We start from the raw sequence: 19,530 nt of genomic DNA, 5'->3' as shown, positions 1-19,530 counted from the left end.
GGACACGGTTGTATCAAATTTGACTCCATAATGTGTGAAGTTACGGAACACGTGCACGCCCCTGGCGAACACCCGGGATAAGCAGGGGCTTCCAAAATATTTGGATGTGACCTCACACCTATGCATGCGCACACACTCGCAGGCAGGCACGCTGCAACTTGGCATCAGTGCACCGTCCATTTGCTTATCGGCGGGATAAACGCAGCACAACGATGATGACCAAATGAACAGCAGTGTCAAAGCGAAGGTAAACAGCAGTGTTAACACGGTCTGTAGGACGTTTACAATTCAAACCACCAGAGCAGGCGTAAGGTACGAAACATACTACACGAGTAAAATGGGTCTCAGAAACTGTATATGTAGGCCTGTCTAACATTGTGATCACCATAATAAAGCTTGTTATCCCGTTTGCTCCGTTGTCATGAAAGAAACGTGCGTAAAGCTGTCTCTCATAGCTGCAAAAGAGAGACGATACCAAAAAAGCCTTATAGTTCTACAGTTGTTGAAAGGTCATACTCAAAACAACAACACAACAGTCAATATAATCTGGTTCGGACGTCCAGAGTTGGACTTGTCGTAAAGCCTACCTGGTCCCGCGGAATGCAGGGCAGCGAAGTCCTGCGATGGGACTTGCTGTTGCTCTGACTGTGAGCCATCATCTCCGAGGCCGCTATGGAGCTGGACCTCCGTCTCCTTTTGAAGACAGGGATGTCCTCCTCCTTCGCCCCGGTCACAGAGCCACAGCACCCCGTCCCGCTGGTCCCTGGGGCCGGCAGGAGCCGGTCAGCATACCTCGCAAGCAAAACCCCCAACAGCCCCAGCAGGTAGGCCAGGTAGGGTCTCCAGCTGGCCCGCACTCCGCTCAGCGAAACGAGTGAGACGGCCCTGATGACGCTAATGGAGACGAGGACGGACACTCCCTGGCGCAGCCGGACGACCAGCAGAGCCGCGCTGCCCAGGCAGCCGAGGACTACCAGGGTCGCGGGGAGGGACAGCAGCTGCTCCTCGGGGCCGCGCAAGAGCGACTGCGCCGCCGCTTCGCCCAAATGGCACACCGCTAACAAAAACAACGCGGTGCGGATGAACAAGCCGCAGCGAATCAGATAGAGCCCGACCCAGAAGAAGGCACATACGAGGGTAAAAGCGGAGGAGACGCAGTGCAACGCAGTGAAAAGCAGCTCCACACCGCAGCCCGCCGCCAAATGAAGACGAGAGTGTGAGCCGCTGCTATTTCCGTTGCTGCTGCTGCTGCTGCTGCTGCTGCTGCCTGCATCCCAGTCGACCAATCTGAGCAGCAGAGCGAGAGTAACCGAGACGGAGGCAACGCAGACCGCAGACGACACTCCTCGGCAAGTCCATGTCACGGCGAGTCTGAGCCACGACTGGCTCCGTGCGTCCCGGTACAACGGGGTGACACATGTCTTCACGTAGCCGTTGTGCTCCAACGCTGCCCGGGGATGTTTTTCATGAGCGCTTCTTGATGAACCTCGGTCGCTGTCCGCCTTCAAGGCCATCGCTATCAGTCAAGCGGAAAGCTGCTGCTGACCGTCAGGGGGGAAACAATTATAGATTTAGCCTCAGTGTGATTGTCTCAGGCTACCTTTAATTCCCATTATTATATTGGTTCAAAATATTGGTGAGGGATGCCTGCCTCCAAAACAAAAGTTAAACAAGTTCACGCATCTGCCAAATCATGGTGTTCACAATAGTTGCCCTTTTTTTAAAGTTTTTGTGGTTAAGAACTTCCCCCATTACATTTGTTCAACTAATGTGTTCCCCAAGGTATAGTCACGCAGTAAACCGAAAAGCAACCCCCTGAGTTTCACACATCTATGCCACTGCCTCAACATAGTCTCTCGCCCTCTCTCCTATTCTTTCCGCTCCCCTCCCACTAGACCCTTTTTGTTCCTGCTCCGGTGATTCCTCCATCACGTTTCAGCTCGTCCCCCGTGTTTCTGTTCATACTGCATGGCTGCTGTTGCACTGGACGTGACTCAGTTCGCGGTGGATGGATGCCATGTTTACATGAAGAGTTCCTGGCCTGTTCTGGAAGATGAAGCAGCCCCATTATGTGAATCAACTATAGCAAGCCTTAAATACATTTTAGAGGTAGCCTACTCCGGTGTATAAAGATGACAGGAGACCTAAAAAGGGGAGATCACACTGGTGCCACACAACTTTATAATAAAACAGTATAATGTATCAGCCGAAGGTCACTCAAAACTCACATGTCAAAAGACACATCAGTCACTGTGAATAAACCCCTGTGATGAATTCATTATTTGCCCAGTGTTCTCGCTGCCACAGAAAGCTATACTTAGCCATTTCACTCTCCTTCATTTAGCCAGGTCACATGATCCCATGATAGTGGTCATTTCCACAGATGTGCTCCAGTAAACAGGCACACCACAAAATGAATAGCACAATCCTTCCAAAAAAAAAAGGGAAGCAAAAAAGCAACAAAGAGCAGTATTTAGCTCTGGTCAAAATCATAATGCCAGCCCTGTTTTTGTCTCCCCCCTCCTCCCCCCTGGATTAAAATCCTAAATCACATCATCCTCTGCCTCCTGTGCGACAGACTGGCTGAGGGCAAGTTAGAAGCCTTCACCTGTTTGCCCTACATTTTACCAGGGGATTTAAACAGATCACTTAAAAGCTATTTCAAGCCCGTCATCTCTTTCTGTAGTTCTATTAATTCAGCAAAGTCATTTAAAGTTGTTGTTGTTGTTGTTGTTGACCTATAAGCCTTGAAATGGTTTAGAGCACTGCAGCTCAAATTTGGACCATTGCACCTTACTGTGCCAATTTTCACCAGTTTCTCCTCTATGCTCTTCTTTGCTGGACCATCACCAGCTGTCCAGTCGTTACCTTGTTTCAGATGTTTTGGATCTGGATCTTCCTCCTCGAGATATATTCAGCCTTTCCTCTTGTCTCTCTTTCCCCCAAGTTCTCTCTCTCTTTCTCTTTCTCTTTCTCTTTCTCTTTCTCTTTCTCTTTCTCTTTCTCTTTCTCTTTCTCTTTCTCTCTCTCTCTCCCTCTCACTCTCCCTCCCCCTCTCCCTCCCCCTCTCCCTCTCCCTCTCCCTCTCCCTCTCCCTCTCCCTCTCCCTCGCTGTGTTGGTTTGTGCTTTGCCTCATGAGTGTTTGGCCCGTCGTCCGTCCAAGTCTCCATAGAGGCAAGCCGGTCATATTGTCACATTCTAGTCCTCTGTTCCATATTATTCCTGTATGTTTCCAATCCCTGTATAATTTTGTCATCCATTCTGTCATTTTACAACGTCGGTCTACTATGCACTGACTACACCACATGTCTGTCCATTCAGGGACACGGATTTGTCCTCTTTTGCACTCTCAGAAATTCTCCTTAGTTGTCTTGTTTCCTGTTAAAGGGATGTTTGGGGGAGTTTTTCCTTATCCAACTTGAGGATCTAGATCAGGGCCATTCAATAGGCGGCCCGCGGGCCGGACTCGGCCCGCGAAGGAATATTTACTGGCCCCCACCTTGACTACCGACCGACCCAAAAAAAAAAAAAAAAAAGTTTTAGTGGTGCACAATTAATGTACTAGCACGTGCGATGTGTGCTTTTGCATGGTCATAACTGCGCGAAAGGCCGCGATCTGCAGTAAATAAATGTGCACATGTGTCTCCAAGCGTTTCTCTATCAGCTGCTCTGTGTATGCAGCTTTGCGGGCGCGATTGTACCGCAGTGTAAATGTATGGTCCATTATTTGTATTTAGTGTGTCTGCTTAATATTGCACCAGTAGAACTTTGCATGTTTGCACAAAATTTGTACCTTCACATAGCAAACACAATTGCACAACTGTAAAGTCAGTGTCTGTAGTTTTTTGTATTCAAATAAGCAGTTGTTTATTTCTGTACTGTGCATTGGCATCTTTGAGCAAAATACAGCCAAAATTTTCGCCGCGCCTCCCATGACCCTGGACGGTGACCCCTTGACAAATACATTTTTGGGGGGGAGCACTGTAAGGTGTTGCACTTAGAGTAGCCTACATTTATTTCTATATTTTTTGATAAGCTGTTGCACTCTTAGTAAACCTAGGCCTACCTGTATTTTGATAAGCTGTTGCACTTAGAGTACATTTATTTCTATGTATTTTGATAAACTGTTGCACTTAGAGTACATTTATTTCTATGTATTTTGATAAGCTGTTGAAGAGTTAACCTATTCTGTTTTCCTGAACTGATAAGATTGTTAAACACTTAAACAACAGGCAACCTATGTTAATCAAATAGGGATTTTTTTGATAAGCTGGTGAACTCTATTTGATCAAATAAAGACAATATATGCACTCCTATGTCGTTGTAGTGTTTTACAGTATATGTAGCTATTGATGTGATGCTCATCAATTTTAGGAATTTTGAATAGCCCTGATCTAGATAATCCCCTTAAGGCAGAATTTGGATTTGCTATGTTGGGCCCTATTAATCCAATTGACTTGATTTGGGCAAATTGCTGTAGTATGTCTGAATTGTTGAAGCAAACGAAACAAAACGTCTGTCTAATAGATCGGGTACAGTTTGTTTTGTGTATTTGTATCAGAAATGTATCAGATCTCTCCTTTTCCTCATTCGTAGCTTGTGTTGATGTAACACACGTGTTTTATTACAGTAGTGTTGCACAACATGGCTCGGGGTATGAAGCTATCTCACGGACCGTGGACATTTGCCAGTACGAACAGTTCTTATTGAGGCTTAGTAGAAACATGGCTTCGGATGTCAGGGGAGTTAAGGAGAGGAACACCTGATGCACAAGAGACCAAATAGTTTACTTTTAGCTTCAGTTTATTACATTTTCTACACTGGTTGAAACTTCCCAGTGTGAAAACATCTTTACAGCCACAGTACCATTTTTCTCACTCATACAATAAATAAATCAATAAATCACTGAACTGTGATATGGCCGTTAACATGGCGACCCACAGGTGGAATAAAGAAGTGGCCCAGCTCCAGCATGCTTCCGCCCTGTCCTTGCTGTACATCAGCACTAACACACTGTAAATCACATTTTGGCAAAGTTGATAAAAACATTCTCTGACATTTTGCCCCTGGCAGACGTTGTCCAGACACTCTCCTCCTGTTGTACGGGGAAAGTGTTGTAACAGTTTAATCTATCATTGTAAGGTGCTTGAGGAGAACTGGATGTGAGTGTGTCTGAGTGTTTCATTTTTTATTTATTTTTTTAGTTGTTTGTCAGGCACACTTACAAATCCTGATGGTAAATATATATATACAGTACATACTGTCATCATATGTTAGCGTTACATTCTGTCAGAGGAGACAACAGGACTTCTTTGCAAAAAGTTCCAGTCGATGTAATATCTATCTCTTCTCACCCTGTTAAACATTCTCCCTGAACTCATGGGCGGTCAGGTCACATACATCTATCCAATCAAATGTGATTTGGGTTGAGTTGCAGTAAAACCATACATGTGATTGAGGTCAAATATGCATGCTACCCGTATACCCCTCCTCTTGATCTAACAGCATGGCTGAGGAACGTGTTGGTGGAGGTGAACAGTCTTTTGCAGCTCTTGCTCATTCAAATGTCTCTTATAACTCAAATATAAAAAAATGAAGCTAAAGACATTGTAGCTTTTGTTTCATTGTGACTTTAGAATTTGCTAACATTTTATTGCAGAAACTGTTAATGCATCCAGGGCAAAATCTGGAGCCTAGAGAAAAACTATTTATTTTAAAGTGGCTATGAGGAACATTGGGTGTATGTTGTTTCTAGCGGCCCTTTTGGACCACAATGGCAGTGATTTTATGACACAAGCGATTGCTGGCGTAAAGATCTTCGCTAGCGCATGTCGGTGGCACGTGCATTTGCTTAGGAAGCGAGTAAAGTAGAGACCGAAGGATGCATCATGATGTAAACTTTGATTTACCGTTCAGGAAACACAGGATGTTCTGGTCTGCCTGCCGTAAATCATATTGTCTAAGTTCCCAGGAAGTCGTAGACAACAAAGGCATTAATAACTATATACAAATAGTGTTGTTTTCACTGATGGGTTTGTTTGCTGTTACAGGTCATTTATAATAATCCGACTGTTTCATAAACATTGAAAAGCAGCTCACGGTTACTTTAAGTTAGAATACCACAAGTGAGTAATCAAAGAGCTGTTTAACTAAAATGTTTGTTTTTGCTGACCTGCAGGTTAGAAGTATAACCTACAATATCAAATAACTGATGGGTGTAATCACAGGTAAATCGGATGGTGAGTTGTTTTTATTTGTTGCCGCCAATTAATCAATTGGATTCTCAATTGAAAATTGCTATTGTCAACTGAAAAATACTTTTAGATAGAGTGTTAGCTACACTCTTGTGCGTCAACACTAAATGATACAGTTAGTAACGTTGTTGCTGGTGATGGAGCACCACAATCTCTTCAGTGACTCCAGTTTTACCTTATTAACCCAGACATAATATATGCTATTAAAGAAAAGACCCATCTCTAAAAATAGTACCAAGAATATTGATGGGACACATGGCTCCCATTTATTGTAACACAGTGAAAGGGCATAACCAGCAGCAATCATGAGCATTAAGAGGACAATAAAACAGCGTCAGTTAATAAAGCTGTCCATTTGTAAATTATGGGGTGACTCATAATGATAACAGTTTTTAAAATGTTGTTATGTGTGACTAATTAGCTTTGTTTGGCCTTGGGATATATGTAATTGGCCGCGAATGGAGAGGGACGCAGCGATACAATTTTAAGGACTCTAAAAATCCTGTCCCCTTCACACAGAAAGGACACCATGAGGAAAGTTACTGGGTCTTTCACACTCACACACATGCACACACACATACATACACACACACACACACACACACACACACACACATGCAAACATACGTATGCAACAGGCATTCTTACAAATTGCACTTCACTGTATTTTGTCACTGCTTTTCGGTCTATATCCAGTTATCCATTTATTTGTGCGTTCCATTACGCACAAAGTAAAGTGTAAAGTCTCTACAGCCTCTTCCCGCTGCATGTGTGACTTCTGCTTCTGAGACATTACAGACTGAGTTCCTGTTGTCATAACCTTTTAGGATAATGGCGCATGAAACTATTTATCATGTTCTGACACACTGGGCCATGGGAGACGTCATTGGCCTGTTTTTGGGCTGCCAGACAACACACACATTGCCTGTGCTTGTTCCTGCTGGGAGGCTATGCTGCTGCCCCCTGTATGTGTAAGCTGAATGTGTGTGTGTATATACAGCATACACCACCACTGGCTCTGTGTGTTTGATTGTGTGTGTACATGTGCTAGAGAGAGAAAGAGAGGGAGAGAGAAAGAGAGAGAGAAAGGACTGTGTGGCTGGGGTCTGTACAGCAGCAGCGAGATGACTACGTATTCCCTCTCCCTCCGTCTCTCCTGCCTCTCCGTGTTTTGCTAAACACCAGACATGTCATTTGAAGGTGCTGCTCTGACCTTTTTCTGCTCCGAGGGGAAAACTTTTCATGTGAGCCTTGGGGCACTCACTCCAGTGCAGTGTTTTGGGTGCAGTGGCACGCATGCAGCATTGACCGAAGAAGAGAGCTTGTTGTATTCCAAGGACACACGTCTCACTGCTCTAAACAAAGAACACCAAAGAAATTAGTAATCCCCTGCGATGTCACAATAATGAAAAAAAAGATGAGTTTATTCATACGGGAGGTTCAGAGAGAAGCAGCTCTTAAAAGAGGCTTGCCATATACCTTGTAGGGGAAAGAACACCAATGTTGTTGCGCTGCCCATTCAAACATGCACTAAGTGAATTTTGAAAAGCTCAGTAAAAAAATGCATTAGTTAAACACACATAGCCAACAAGATGAGCTATGTAGTGTGTTAGTTTGAACATAACCCTGCCTGGCAAAGATGATTCATGTGCAGTCAAGGCTGTATTTTTTGTGCGCTGCTTGTATTTTTTAAAGGGACATTTGGATTGTTTTGCTTTCATTTTTCATCATCATGAGCTGGGAAAACATGGTTAAGCACAAACATGCATGTCTCTTATACAAAATCATACATGGCATGGCCCCTCCTCCACTCAGAGAATTTGTTAACATTAGAACAAATCAACATCGGATCACAAGAGGAGTCGCGAGAGGGGACTGCATTATTCCATTTAGGAAAAGTGCCTTTAGTCAGTCTCTGTTGCAGCCTCAAGTAAATGGAATAACATCCCAACATGTATCAGAGACCTAAACACATATCGGTCATTTAGTCTCAATCTGAAATAGTGGTTCATTGATAATATGATCTGCCAGCACTAAACTTGACCTGCCTGCTCTTTCCTCCTTGTGTCAGCATGTATGTGAACTTGTCCTGCGTCTTGCAACTTACTTACTATGCTTGCTCGGCTGCATGCTTCTGTGTAGCTTGTTCGATGTCTCTCCTGTGCTGCTTCATATGTCAGTGATTCTTGAGAAGTGGGACAAAACAGGGTGCAATGTTGAAAAAATACAAACCCTATGTTTCTGCAAATTAAATTACATGTATGTATCCAACATATACTAAGCTACTGAGCTAAGCTTTGACACAACCTAGCCTATCACCACCGTCAGATGTCAACTCCGTCAGATTTCCTGTCTGACGGTGTTGACATATTTAACATTTCTTAAACATAACAAATGGAATTTATCTAGTAGCCATTTGGTTTTTCTGTTGATGTACTTCAGGAAAATAAAATTATCAAAAAATGTCAAATAACTTCTTCAGAAATTGTAAGTGACATATCATGGTTGTGACACAGGACTTTCAAGATTCGTAATGTAAAATATTCTAAAACTACAACACTTATCAGAGCCTGTCTGACTCTAATGTACTCTGCAGAGGTAGAATTTGACAAGAGGTCCTTCAAAGTGACAGCTGCCCCTTATTTCGCCTGATTTTATTACATTTTACATAATGAAATGTCTGACGGTGTTGACTTACAGTAAAGTTGTCCCACCACTTAGAATCCTTATAAAACATGAATGTGTTGTAGAAAAACTGTTTTTATTAGTATGAGAGATTATTTAGTGTTGTTTTTGATGAAAAAAGCTCTTTTTAATCATTAAAGTACATTTTTAAAAGGTTTAATTGCATATGAAAGATTGAAACCTTCTCTGAGGACACACTGTTTTGCACGCCGTGAGAAGATAACAAGTGTCATATATTTGACATTATAATGATAAAGTTAAATTTAAGGGGATAATTGAAATCCAGACATTCTATTCTTAATCCCTAATAACATCTACAATTTTAAATATTTTTTTGTTTTAAACATAACAGCAGTTACTTATGGAACACAGCCTTTTGTCCTGGTTCTCAAGAATCACTGATGTACTATTGTCATGTCGACTTTTTGTTTGTGCATATGTACTGTCTGCTTTGATGGGCTACTGCTTCAATTTCTAACACATCTGATGTTGCTATAAGTCCTAGTTTACCCTTTTTTATTTTGTATTTGTCTGATGCTGACTCTTGTTTGTCCTGCATGCTTAATGTTGCTTTATTTTAATGCTTGAACTACTGAATACTTGTATGTGGTTATAATTAATGTTTTATCTGTTGCTTTTATATGTTCTTTTTTTTAACTCTTCCTGTTTTGTGCTTGTTATTTGCTTTTTAGGGAGCTTATTGTTACATCTGGCCAAGGACTGCAGATAGAAACTAGCCTTCTGGCTAAATCTGTCATATTCACAGAAATTCTTATTAAAATGCACTGTCCCTGTCAAATAAACAAATACAATAAATCATAAACCAAATGGGATTAAACAATACACAAGCTCCTCGACGGATACGGAAAATGAAAGTCGTAGTGTTCAGCACAGTATGACTAAGTGATCCATCCATCCAGGCAAGAAGTTCAGTACAATAACGTGTCATCATCCTTTTGGCCTGACACCAAAATGTGTTAGGATTCTGGTCACTTGCTTGTAGCACCATGTGCTATCTCGAAGCATCTGAAAATGCATGGGATACAAAACTGACACCACGGACAAAGATTGGTCCACCAGAAATCGTGAAAACATTGTAAGTAAACAGCAAGTGAGCTATGCAAACGTCAAGGGTCTATTAATCATAGTTGTCCAATCAGCAAGGATGATGAGATAATATAATGAATGGCTTTTATAAAGGATACATGAAACAAGTAGAGATGTATGCATTGGTAAGGCCTATTGACATAGTTAGCTGATCAATATTTCATGAGATCTGTCATAGGAAAAGCAAAACACATACAAGAACAGTGCCTAAGCATCACTGATTCTGCACACGCAAGATCTTGAACTTGATGCATGAATGAACATGTTGTTTTCCTTATTAGGGCATTGTATGCACTGGTACCTTGAAAAACAAAGCAATGAGGAAGGTATGGACTGTTTTCTAAGGCTTAAGATGAAGCTCTATTGTTGAAATGTCATCCAGAAGACTCACACTCTAATCTAAAACGTAGATATAAGCTAAATGTAGCTGCAACATCTGCAATTATGCTAATTGGAAAATAATGCCAAATTGCTTGGTGTGTTTTCTACTGAACCAAGTTATTTATTTTAGTCCGTTTCATTTCATGGAACTGCTTTGTTAAAAGGCAAAAAAAACTTATCTAAATAACAGTGATAGGCCCACAGGGAGCTTGGACAAGTCATCCATTCAACGCCTGCAGCTTGTTCAAAATGCGGCTGCTCGCCTCCTAACAGGCACAAAAAAGAGGGACCACATAACTTCTCTCCTCCGTTCTCTCCACTGGCTTCCTGTTCGCTAGAAGGTTGACTTTAAAATTGTACTTTTGGCTTCTAAATCATTAAATGGCTCAACACCTAACTATTTAAGTGAACTTCTCCATGTTCACGCTCCTTCCAGAGCACTAAGGTCCTCCAACCAGCTGCTCCTGGACGTGCCCAAAACAAGGCTCAAAACTAGGGGCGATCGAGCCTTCTCTGTTGCAGCTCCAACACTTTGGAACAAATTGCCATTTGAAATAAGATCTGCTGCCATAACTGATCAGTTTAAATCCTTGTTAAAAACCCACTTATTTTCCTCGGCTTTAATCTCTAGTTGAGAGCGTTCTATCCCAGCAGTGTCTACTAGAGGTTTTTACTATTTTTTTGTGTTTTTAATTTAATTTTAATTCTTGCTGTTATGTGTCTTTATGAGGTTTTGCATGTAATGTATTTTACTTATTTTACTGTACAGCACTTTGGTCCGCCTCGGCTGTTATAAATGTGCTATATAAATAAACTTGACTTGACTTGAGTACCTCCCCCCTCCTCCCCCCCCCACACACACACACACACAGACACATTCTAACACCTTGTTCAGTGTAGCTCTGTCTTCCCTTAATTGTTACCATATGATGGATAAGGAGTTGTTTATGAGTTAGCGCAGCAGAACAGGACCATATCCTGTTTGTAACCCTCCACCAGGCATAAATCTCCAACCGTGGCCTGTTCACACCAGTAATGACTTGGAACAAGTCGATCAAATACGCTCGTTGCAGAAAAGAAAAATGTATGCCGTGGCAATGTAAAAAGCATTGTACTGTTCTTGTGTCATATTTACAAGTCTTATCTAGGTTTTACAAGGAGGGAAAAAAACTTGCCATAAATCTGTGACTCTAGCAGAAAGGCCACAGTCTATTTTGCTCAAACTTTTCTCTCCGAAATCGAAACAGGCGCTTAGTCTAATACAGGCTCCTGATGCTGCTTGATGTCATCGGGACCAGAGCAGGAAGCACGTGCAAACCAGCCAGTCTCTGTTGGTCAAACTAGAATGGCTCTGAGGCAGGATGGCATTGCGTCAGTAGCACGATAAGCTGTGTCTGCTGCTAACCATTCAGGAATCCAACCTACTTATCATGGCTGTGATAGCAGCCTATAAGTGTGTGTGTGTGTGTGTGTGTCTTTAACTTGGATAATCAAAGGAATATATACATACACATACTGTATGTTTGCATGTCTGTACATGTGTGGTTGTGTGGTTTATATTGTATGTGCAGTTATCTATGAGATCACAGGCGAGAAAGAAAATGTGGATAGAGTGTGAGTGCTCATCTGCTCCTTTATTTGAATGCATGGTACTTAGTGACCTTGCCGTGTAAAAGACAAAGAAAAGAAGCCAGATGTGTCATCAGGAGTTGTACCTGCGCTCCACCACAGAGTCTCAGCCCAATTTATTTGCGAACAGTCCCCTCACAGTCTCCATCTCACATCTGCCACCTCTGACTGACCCTCTATCACTGTGTGTTTGTCCAGCTATCTACAATCCACAGTGATCCGCTGGGATAACACACACACACACACACACACACACGCACACACACACACACACACGTCACACACACACACACACACACACACACACACACACACACACACACATTATTCTAGTTCTATCTTTGTGAGGACATTCATTGACATAATGCTTATTCCCACATCCCTTACACATATCCTAACCTAAACGTAATTGTAACTTGAACCTTAAAACCTCAAACAGGCCTTTGAAGAAGTGAGGACTAGGCAAAGTCGCCCCACGTTCCAAAAACGTGCTAAAACTGGGCCGCACAACGTTTCCTGTACATAAAACCAAAACGCCCACACACACACACACTCACACACACACACACACACACACACACACACACACACACACACACACACACACACACACACACACACACACACACACACACACACACACACAAAGAAGGGCCCTGTGCTTTACAAAACCCATTTAAACAGATCAAATATAAGGCCTAACATGGTGGGACTGTGTTAGTGGTTATGTGTAAGATCCCAATGTGGCTTCCAACAGGAAATACCCATATATTACATAGAAAGGCCCGTCCCCTTATGTGTTAGCTGCAAGATCAGACTGCAGTGCCAGTGGTACGACAATGCTGCTGAACACATTTTTGTGCAGTTTTATGAGGCCTATAAAAAATCTATATTTCCATCAAAATGTGTCGATATTCAAATCAAAAAGAGAATGTTAAAGGTTCAGTTTGTTTTCCTCACACTCTTTCTTGAATCTACAGGATTAATTATGTTTTCCCTAAAATGAGTAAGCTAAATATGCACTTGTTTTATTCTTAGGAGCAGTGGAAACAAGCTGTGAACACTACACAGATAATTTTAAGATAATATAGAGAACATTCAGCAGATAGGGATCATTTGCATTCATTTGGAGTTATATTGTTACACAATATTTGTTAAAAAATGTAGGTAGATTTTACTTCACATATTTCACTTACGAGTTCACCTCAGTGGACGATAGAGGTTTCCTGTTCTTCAGCATAGCATGCTTCTTATTCCAAATTCTGTTTTAGGTACTAAGCTACAAAACATTTGCTCATTTTCTGCAGTAAAACATCCTTCAATTATTTCCTTATTTTCTGTAAGCAGAGTGAAACCAGGTTGAGTGACTGACACACTGCCTACTACAGTATGTCACCAAGACGCCCAAATTGATGTCATGATAAAGCGCAGTGAGCAAGCGACCACTCATACCATACATGGATTAATTCATCCAACAACACTGAACATGAACAATAGGCTGCAGCTACTCTCCCATCACAATATGCAAATGAAACATGTTTGCATTTGTGTGGAACATGTGTCTAAGTGGCCTAACAAAAAATCTTTAATTTGGGCTCAAAAATAGATGAGGAAGGCAAGGGATGAGGAAGGGCATAATAATTAATCAAAACAGTGTTATTTGCGTGTCTTTGTGTATTTATGTGTGCAACTCCAAGAACCTCTCGTTATGCTCCGAACAAGTATCCCATCCAGCGCAAGTTGTTCTTTGCTTTTGCACCATATGCAAATAGCCTATTTAAACCTGTTTGTTATTCATGATACCATTTGTTTGTTGTTTGTCTCACTACATCATTTGTTGCTGTGTTTTAATTTTTAATTCAATAATTGTATTTTTTTACCTAACGATGTGGTTTTCACAATACCCAGAGAATCACATTATAATGATTGTAATGGCAACAGCTCCCATAACCAATCTCACTGAAACATGTGAGGATGCCTTAATTAAAAAGACAAAACAGAACACACAATATTGGTCCTGAGTGTGTGTTTATGTCAAACAACAGCAAACAGACAATATTTCAGAGGGAGATTCTTGAATATTGATATGATACAGTATTTTACAGAGCTTCTTTTTTCCACCACTTTTTTTTTACCCTGTTAAAGTCTATGCACTATAGTCTTCTCTTCACCCCATCCCCTATTAACAGGATGACTGATAACGGAATGGATGGAATAGTTTGACATTTTGGGGAAAATGCTCTTTAGCTTTCTCTGAGACAGATAGATGAGTGTCTCATTCTATGTTGGAGAAGATTTTACGTTGTCAGATTCCCTATCACTGCAATGTTAAACCTTGCCTGAGGCTAAAGCACCTCCCTGGTGGTATAATTAGCATGTAGCTTTTTTTGTACCAGTGGCAGGACTGGCGGCACCAACTATATTCTCTAAAAGAAAAAATATCTGCCATTGAATACCTTTAAGCTAATTGTTGCTAACATGTAAATGACTATTTGATATGTTTTGTTTTGCTTGTTAGATTTGCCACAGTGTGAGACTTGACATAATTTCATGTTGTGCTGTGTTTAAAGCCTAAAGAGCCGTGTGAACCTTTAACCCATCAGTATAGAGCTGACTGACAGATAAGAGATAGTGGAAGGAAAAAGGTGAGAGTCATGGAAGCAGATATAGCCTGTGGGGAGAGTGAAGCTAATGTAACTGTGCCAAGCTTGATTAACATCAAACCCGCTCAGTTTTCCTGGCTGCGTTCTTTACATAAAGCCCAGACACACACACAGGCATGCACACGCACACACACACACACACACACACACACACACACGCACACACACACCGACAAGCAGATGCTGGACAAATACGATTACCAATTTTGGTTACCATTGATTATTTTTTGTAAAATTTTGTGTTCAGAGGGCGCTTCCTACCTGCCTATTCCCCCCCTGTCTGTAGGACTGGGCAAGTGAATGGTAGTACATTGTAATCACCAATGGGTGATTGCTAGCTTACCCTCATATTTCACCTTTAAACTATTTTGTTGACCAAGGGATACCTTAAATGATGTTCCAATAAGGTGCTCCTTAAAATGTCCCATGAAAATATCCCCCCATAACATGGTGAAAGCACAGCACGGGATTTTAGGTCTGAAGGCATTTCCGCGAAAAAGACCGAATGTGCAATGTCCCTGAACTAAACCAATAAATAAATAAATAAGAATGCTAAAATGAAGACGTATTCAGGCAGACAGGCAAGGGATGCTTGAACACGTGCATGCATGGTTGCACAGGCTATCACAGTAACACTGGTGCACACAAATACACAACCAGAGACATACAGAAGTAAAAAAGGGGATGCAGCATCAGTACAAAACAGTTCCTGCTCTAAGGTCACATACGGCCCAGGGCCTGGATACTAAACATCTGTCTTTCCGTAAGAATTATTCTTACAAAGAGAGGCGGCATGTTTCTTGTAGACATTATTTGTTTATATATGTGTGTGTGTGTGTGTGTGTGTGTGTGTGTGTGTGTGTGTGTGTGTGTGTGTGTGTAAGGGAGGGAGGTATTTTCATGCAACATTCATCCTGGCCTCACATGCCTGCTGATATTACTGTAAGTGACAGAACCAGTCCATTTAGCGCCATGCTCCCTTCATCTGACCACCGTACCCTCCCTCCTTGCTGTCCCTGGTTGAACTGCAGTCAGTGCAGCAGGGCAGTACAATGCCTTTTACTCGTCAATATGATGCTGGCCCTTCCCTGTCTTCATACGTCTATCATACTTGTTCCCTCAATGATTTGAGCTCGTACAGCATGTTACAGATTATGGCATAAAGCACATATTCTTTTACATTTACATAATAATTTTTATGTTATCTTATTTTGAGCAACTGAAACAAAACTGATTTTCCCCACAGGGTTCAATACAATATTTCTGATTCCGATTATCATAACATACACACACGCTGCTGTTCCTTTACCTTACACCGCTAACACACACGCTCATCCATATGCTCATCACTTGACAACCACAAGATACAAACCAATAACAGGAAATAGCTCCAGGAAAAGCTATTATTACTAATTCCCACGACCCATCCCACTGCCAGCTTTATTACCACTGCTAAAATGAAATGAGGGGCCCAGAGCCCAAAATCCTGAATGGCACAATAGAGAAAATGCAATCAAATCTGTACTGCGGGCTGCCTCAATATCTTTGTAAATACGGAGGCTGAAGGATGCCACAAGCCTCCCAGGGAAATCTATTTGCAGCAACTTGTGTTTTCTACGGATTGACTTTTAGTACACAGGGGTCAGAGTGCAACTTCAAGCGTTTTTACTACAGTGGGCCTGATCCCTGAAGTTTATATGTCAGGATCAATGTGTAACTGGAAAAAGCAGCTCTTTTCTGTGATGTTGCCTTACGTTCAAGAGAACAAATAGCAGTTTTCTTCTTCGGCTCTATAATATCACATTTGTCCTTATACTGTAGTGAAGCAAAACATATCTTCTGTTCAGCTCTAAGCATTCCAATCAAAGATACTGAAGACTATTAAAGCTTGGCAGCCAGAAGGATTTGCCAAGCAGGTTTTCTCTGGGATTAAAATATTCCTGTCTCTTACCTACGCCCCCCCACCCCCCAACTCTCACCCTATCACCTCATCCATATCCATTGGAAGACAGTGCACTTACACTGAAATAGAAACTATTCCTTTGGGACAGTGTAGTGGTTAAGCTTCTGCTGCACTTTGTATTCTGGACAGCTACGCAGCTGAAGTGAGAGCGGCCTATAGATGTTTAAGTTAGCTGATTTCCAGACCAAAGCGTGAAATGCTGCCACAGTGGATATGACTTTAAGGAATGCCAGCATGGCATTGGTTCTGATAGATGACGTCAGAAGCAGTAAAGAGGCCAATTCTTTGGAAGCAAGAAAAGGCATTGAATTTCTGGAACAGTGTGGTAGAATCGTTTGGATGTTGCAGGAAACACTGTCTTTTTTCTTCTTCTTTTGTGTGCATTCATTTCTTCTGCTCTGTTGGATTTATTTGTCACATTGCCCCACATTTTGCCTCATGAGAGCTTTCAAATGCATATGTGTGGTGGACTGAATTCCATCATAGAGCCAGTAATTTATTGCAGCCATTTGTTATACCCTGAGACACTATGCATGAAGAAAGGGAGAAGTCTAATGCTGCCATAAACAGTATATAATATATCACATTTATCTTTATTCTGTTCTGTCATACTGTGGAACATATACCTATAGAACACACACACACACATACACACACACACGCGCGCGCGCATGCACACACGCTCACACACACACACGCACACACACACACACACACACACACACACACACACACACACACACACACACACATTGATATAACCTGTTTGAAGGACTTCAGGATCATATGATCATAGAAACGTATGGGGGCTATTAGTTGGTATGCCGTAGAAGGGCTTCAGAAACATCCACCAGCTAGTGTGATGACAACATGTTGTATGCACTAGTTCTTTTAAATCAAGTGAGAGTGAGAAGTGGTGTGAAATGAATCACCAATTAAGTGCAGTGACTACAGTGTAGCCCCCCCTCCCCCTTTCCCTTCCAGGGTTCCTCACTAGAGATTAAGAGGGAAGAAACAGTAAGGAGGAGATGAGGGACAAAATGGATGATCTCCAGTTGGCCTTACAATTGCCTTGTAATACACACAAGAATCTGCATCAGTTGGGCTGCTCATCATGTTTGTAATGCATTTTTTTTAAACATATTCATGTACATTTTTCCTAAATTTAATATTGTACATTTATGCATACCCACATGCACAGACCCAGACTGTATACAAAGATAAAAAGAAACCCTACAGAAAAGTTAAGCGAGTGGAATAAAGGTATAAGGAAAAGCCTGGTCTATAGTAATGATCCTTTGGGGCTTATTGCCCGGCAAGAGAGCAATTATTGGTCTGCTGAAAGTATCACCCTGAACAGACGTACCGGAAGCTCATGTTATTGGTCCTGTTCGTAAAGTCAGAAACTCAACAGTCAACATCTAGAAGGGAGAGGACAAAAAGACCCTTAAAATGTATGTTTATGGAATGGATCCCTGATAGGATATTTGAGACAACATAATTGATATTGTGATTTATATCTATTAATCAGCTGTATCATGAAATGTGTATGGTAAACATGTTAAAAACTATTTTTTTTATGTAGACATCCAGCAGACATGGAGCAACATAACCTGGATGAATAAAGATATAGATACAAAACCACTGGTGATGTCATTATCTCATATTTTTCTTCCTATTTCTTGTTAATGTCTCTCCCTCTCTTTCATTCCTCTTTTCTCTCTTTCGTTTGGTAAGGTATTTCCTGAACATTGCACCACGTCAAGGTTATGCAATGCAGTGCACCACCTGGTATAACCTAACTCTTAAAAGACTATTTGCGTAGTGCTAAATACACCCACAGTATATTGAGCAATTTAGGCTGGTTTGTGCGTCATGTGTCTGTGTGCATGTGTACGCATGTGTTCTTTTCAGTAAAGCAGGATTTGCCTTGCAAACATCTGGGAATCATAAATAGAAAGAGAAAGAGAGTAAAGCACTGGAAACAGCTGTAAAGGCCCCCCCACTCCCTCCCTCCCCACGCTCCCTTCCTGCCTCTCCCTGCTGTCTGTTTCTTATCGTCCCAACACCTTCCCATAGGAGCTGTGGGCTTACAGCAACACAGAGAGGGCGGGAAGGAGGGTGAGAAAGCAAGAAAAGAAAGTAGATGGAAATTCAGATTAATGTACATTAAAATCCCAGAGGATTTTGTAACAATCGCATCAGCTTGTGCAAATAAGTGCCCATGGAAAATTCACATCATTATACTACATGCTGAACTTGGTCCGGACCTAATGTACATTGTTTCACCCGGGTGAGTGCAGCCAGATGGTCAACTTGCAATTGTTCCCAGCACTTTTAAATTCATGTTGTGTATTTTTTTTTATTTTTAAATTTCTAATACATTATTGATATGGCAAGGCGTACTTCTCATATCGTCTTAGTAATTCATATTGTACACTGGTAGTGAAGGATGACTTAAGTGGTTTCACATTAATCATTTTATAAACAATGTGTAAATGCAACGTGGCATTCATATTCAATGCTTTCATGTGTTATACAACTTCAAAAAATAATGAATCTATCAATTGTGCATCACATGAGGGAACATATCATGACAAGTTGGCAGGCTCCAACTTAAGCCACATCCCGGCCTCACTCGCACTCTGCAAGTCCCTCTCTTTAGAAGAGTCACTTATTCACAGCAGTCTGACTTCATCAATTTCCCACAATTCCCAGAGTTATTTCTATATGTCACAACTTCAGCCAGTATTTAGTTTGTTTTCATGGTTGCATTCCGAATCGCATACTCTTTCTTTTCTCTATTCTACATACTACATCCGACGATAAAAATAATCTAGTTAGGAT

At 41.6% G+C, this 19,530-nt stretch overlaps 1 protein-coding gene across 1 annotated transcript in view; it reads right to left on the bottom strand.

Moving 5' to 3' along the window:
- The window catches only part of LOC307248769 (cGMP-inhibited 3',5'-cyclic phosphodiesterase 3A-like), a gene marked incomplete at both ends in the record, with an annotated part of 72,564 nt that extends 71,050 nt beyond the window's left edge, over positions 1–1,514 (bottom strand). The window contains one exon of the mRNA XM_080025267.1: positions 588–1,514. Within this exon, the coding sequence (XP_079881393.1) occupies positions 588–1,514 (927 nt within the window). The remainder of the gene's footprint in view (positions 1–587) is intronic.
- Positions 1,515–19,530: the final 18,016 nt, after the last annotated feature.

This window comes from Ammodytes marinus (assembly GCF_949987685.1).
Source record: "Ammodytes marinus genome assembly, chromosome: 3".
Lineage (NCBI taxonomy): Eukaryota > Metazoa > Chordata > Actinopteri > Uranoscopiformes > Ammodytidae > Ammodytes > Ammodytes marinus.
Note: the sequence above shows the minus strand (reverse complement) of the source record. Positions and strands in the feature narration are given on the sequence as shown.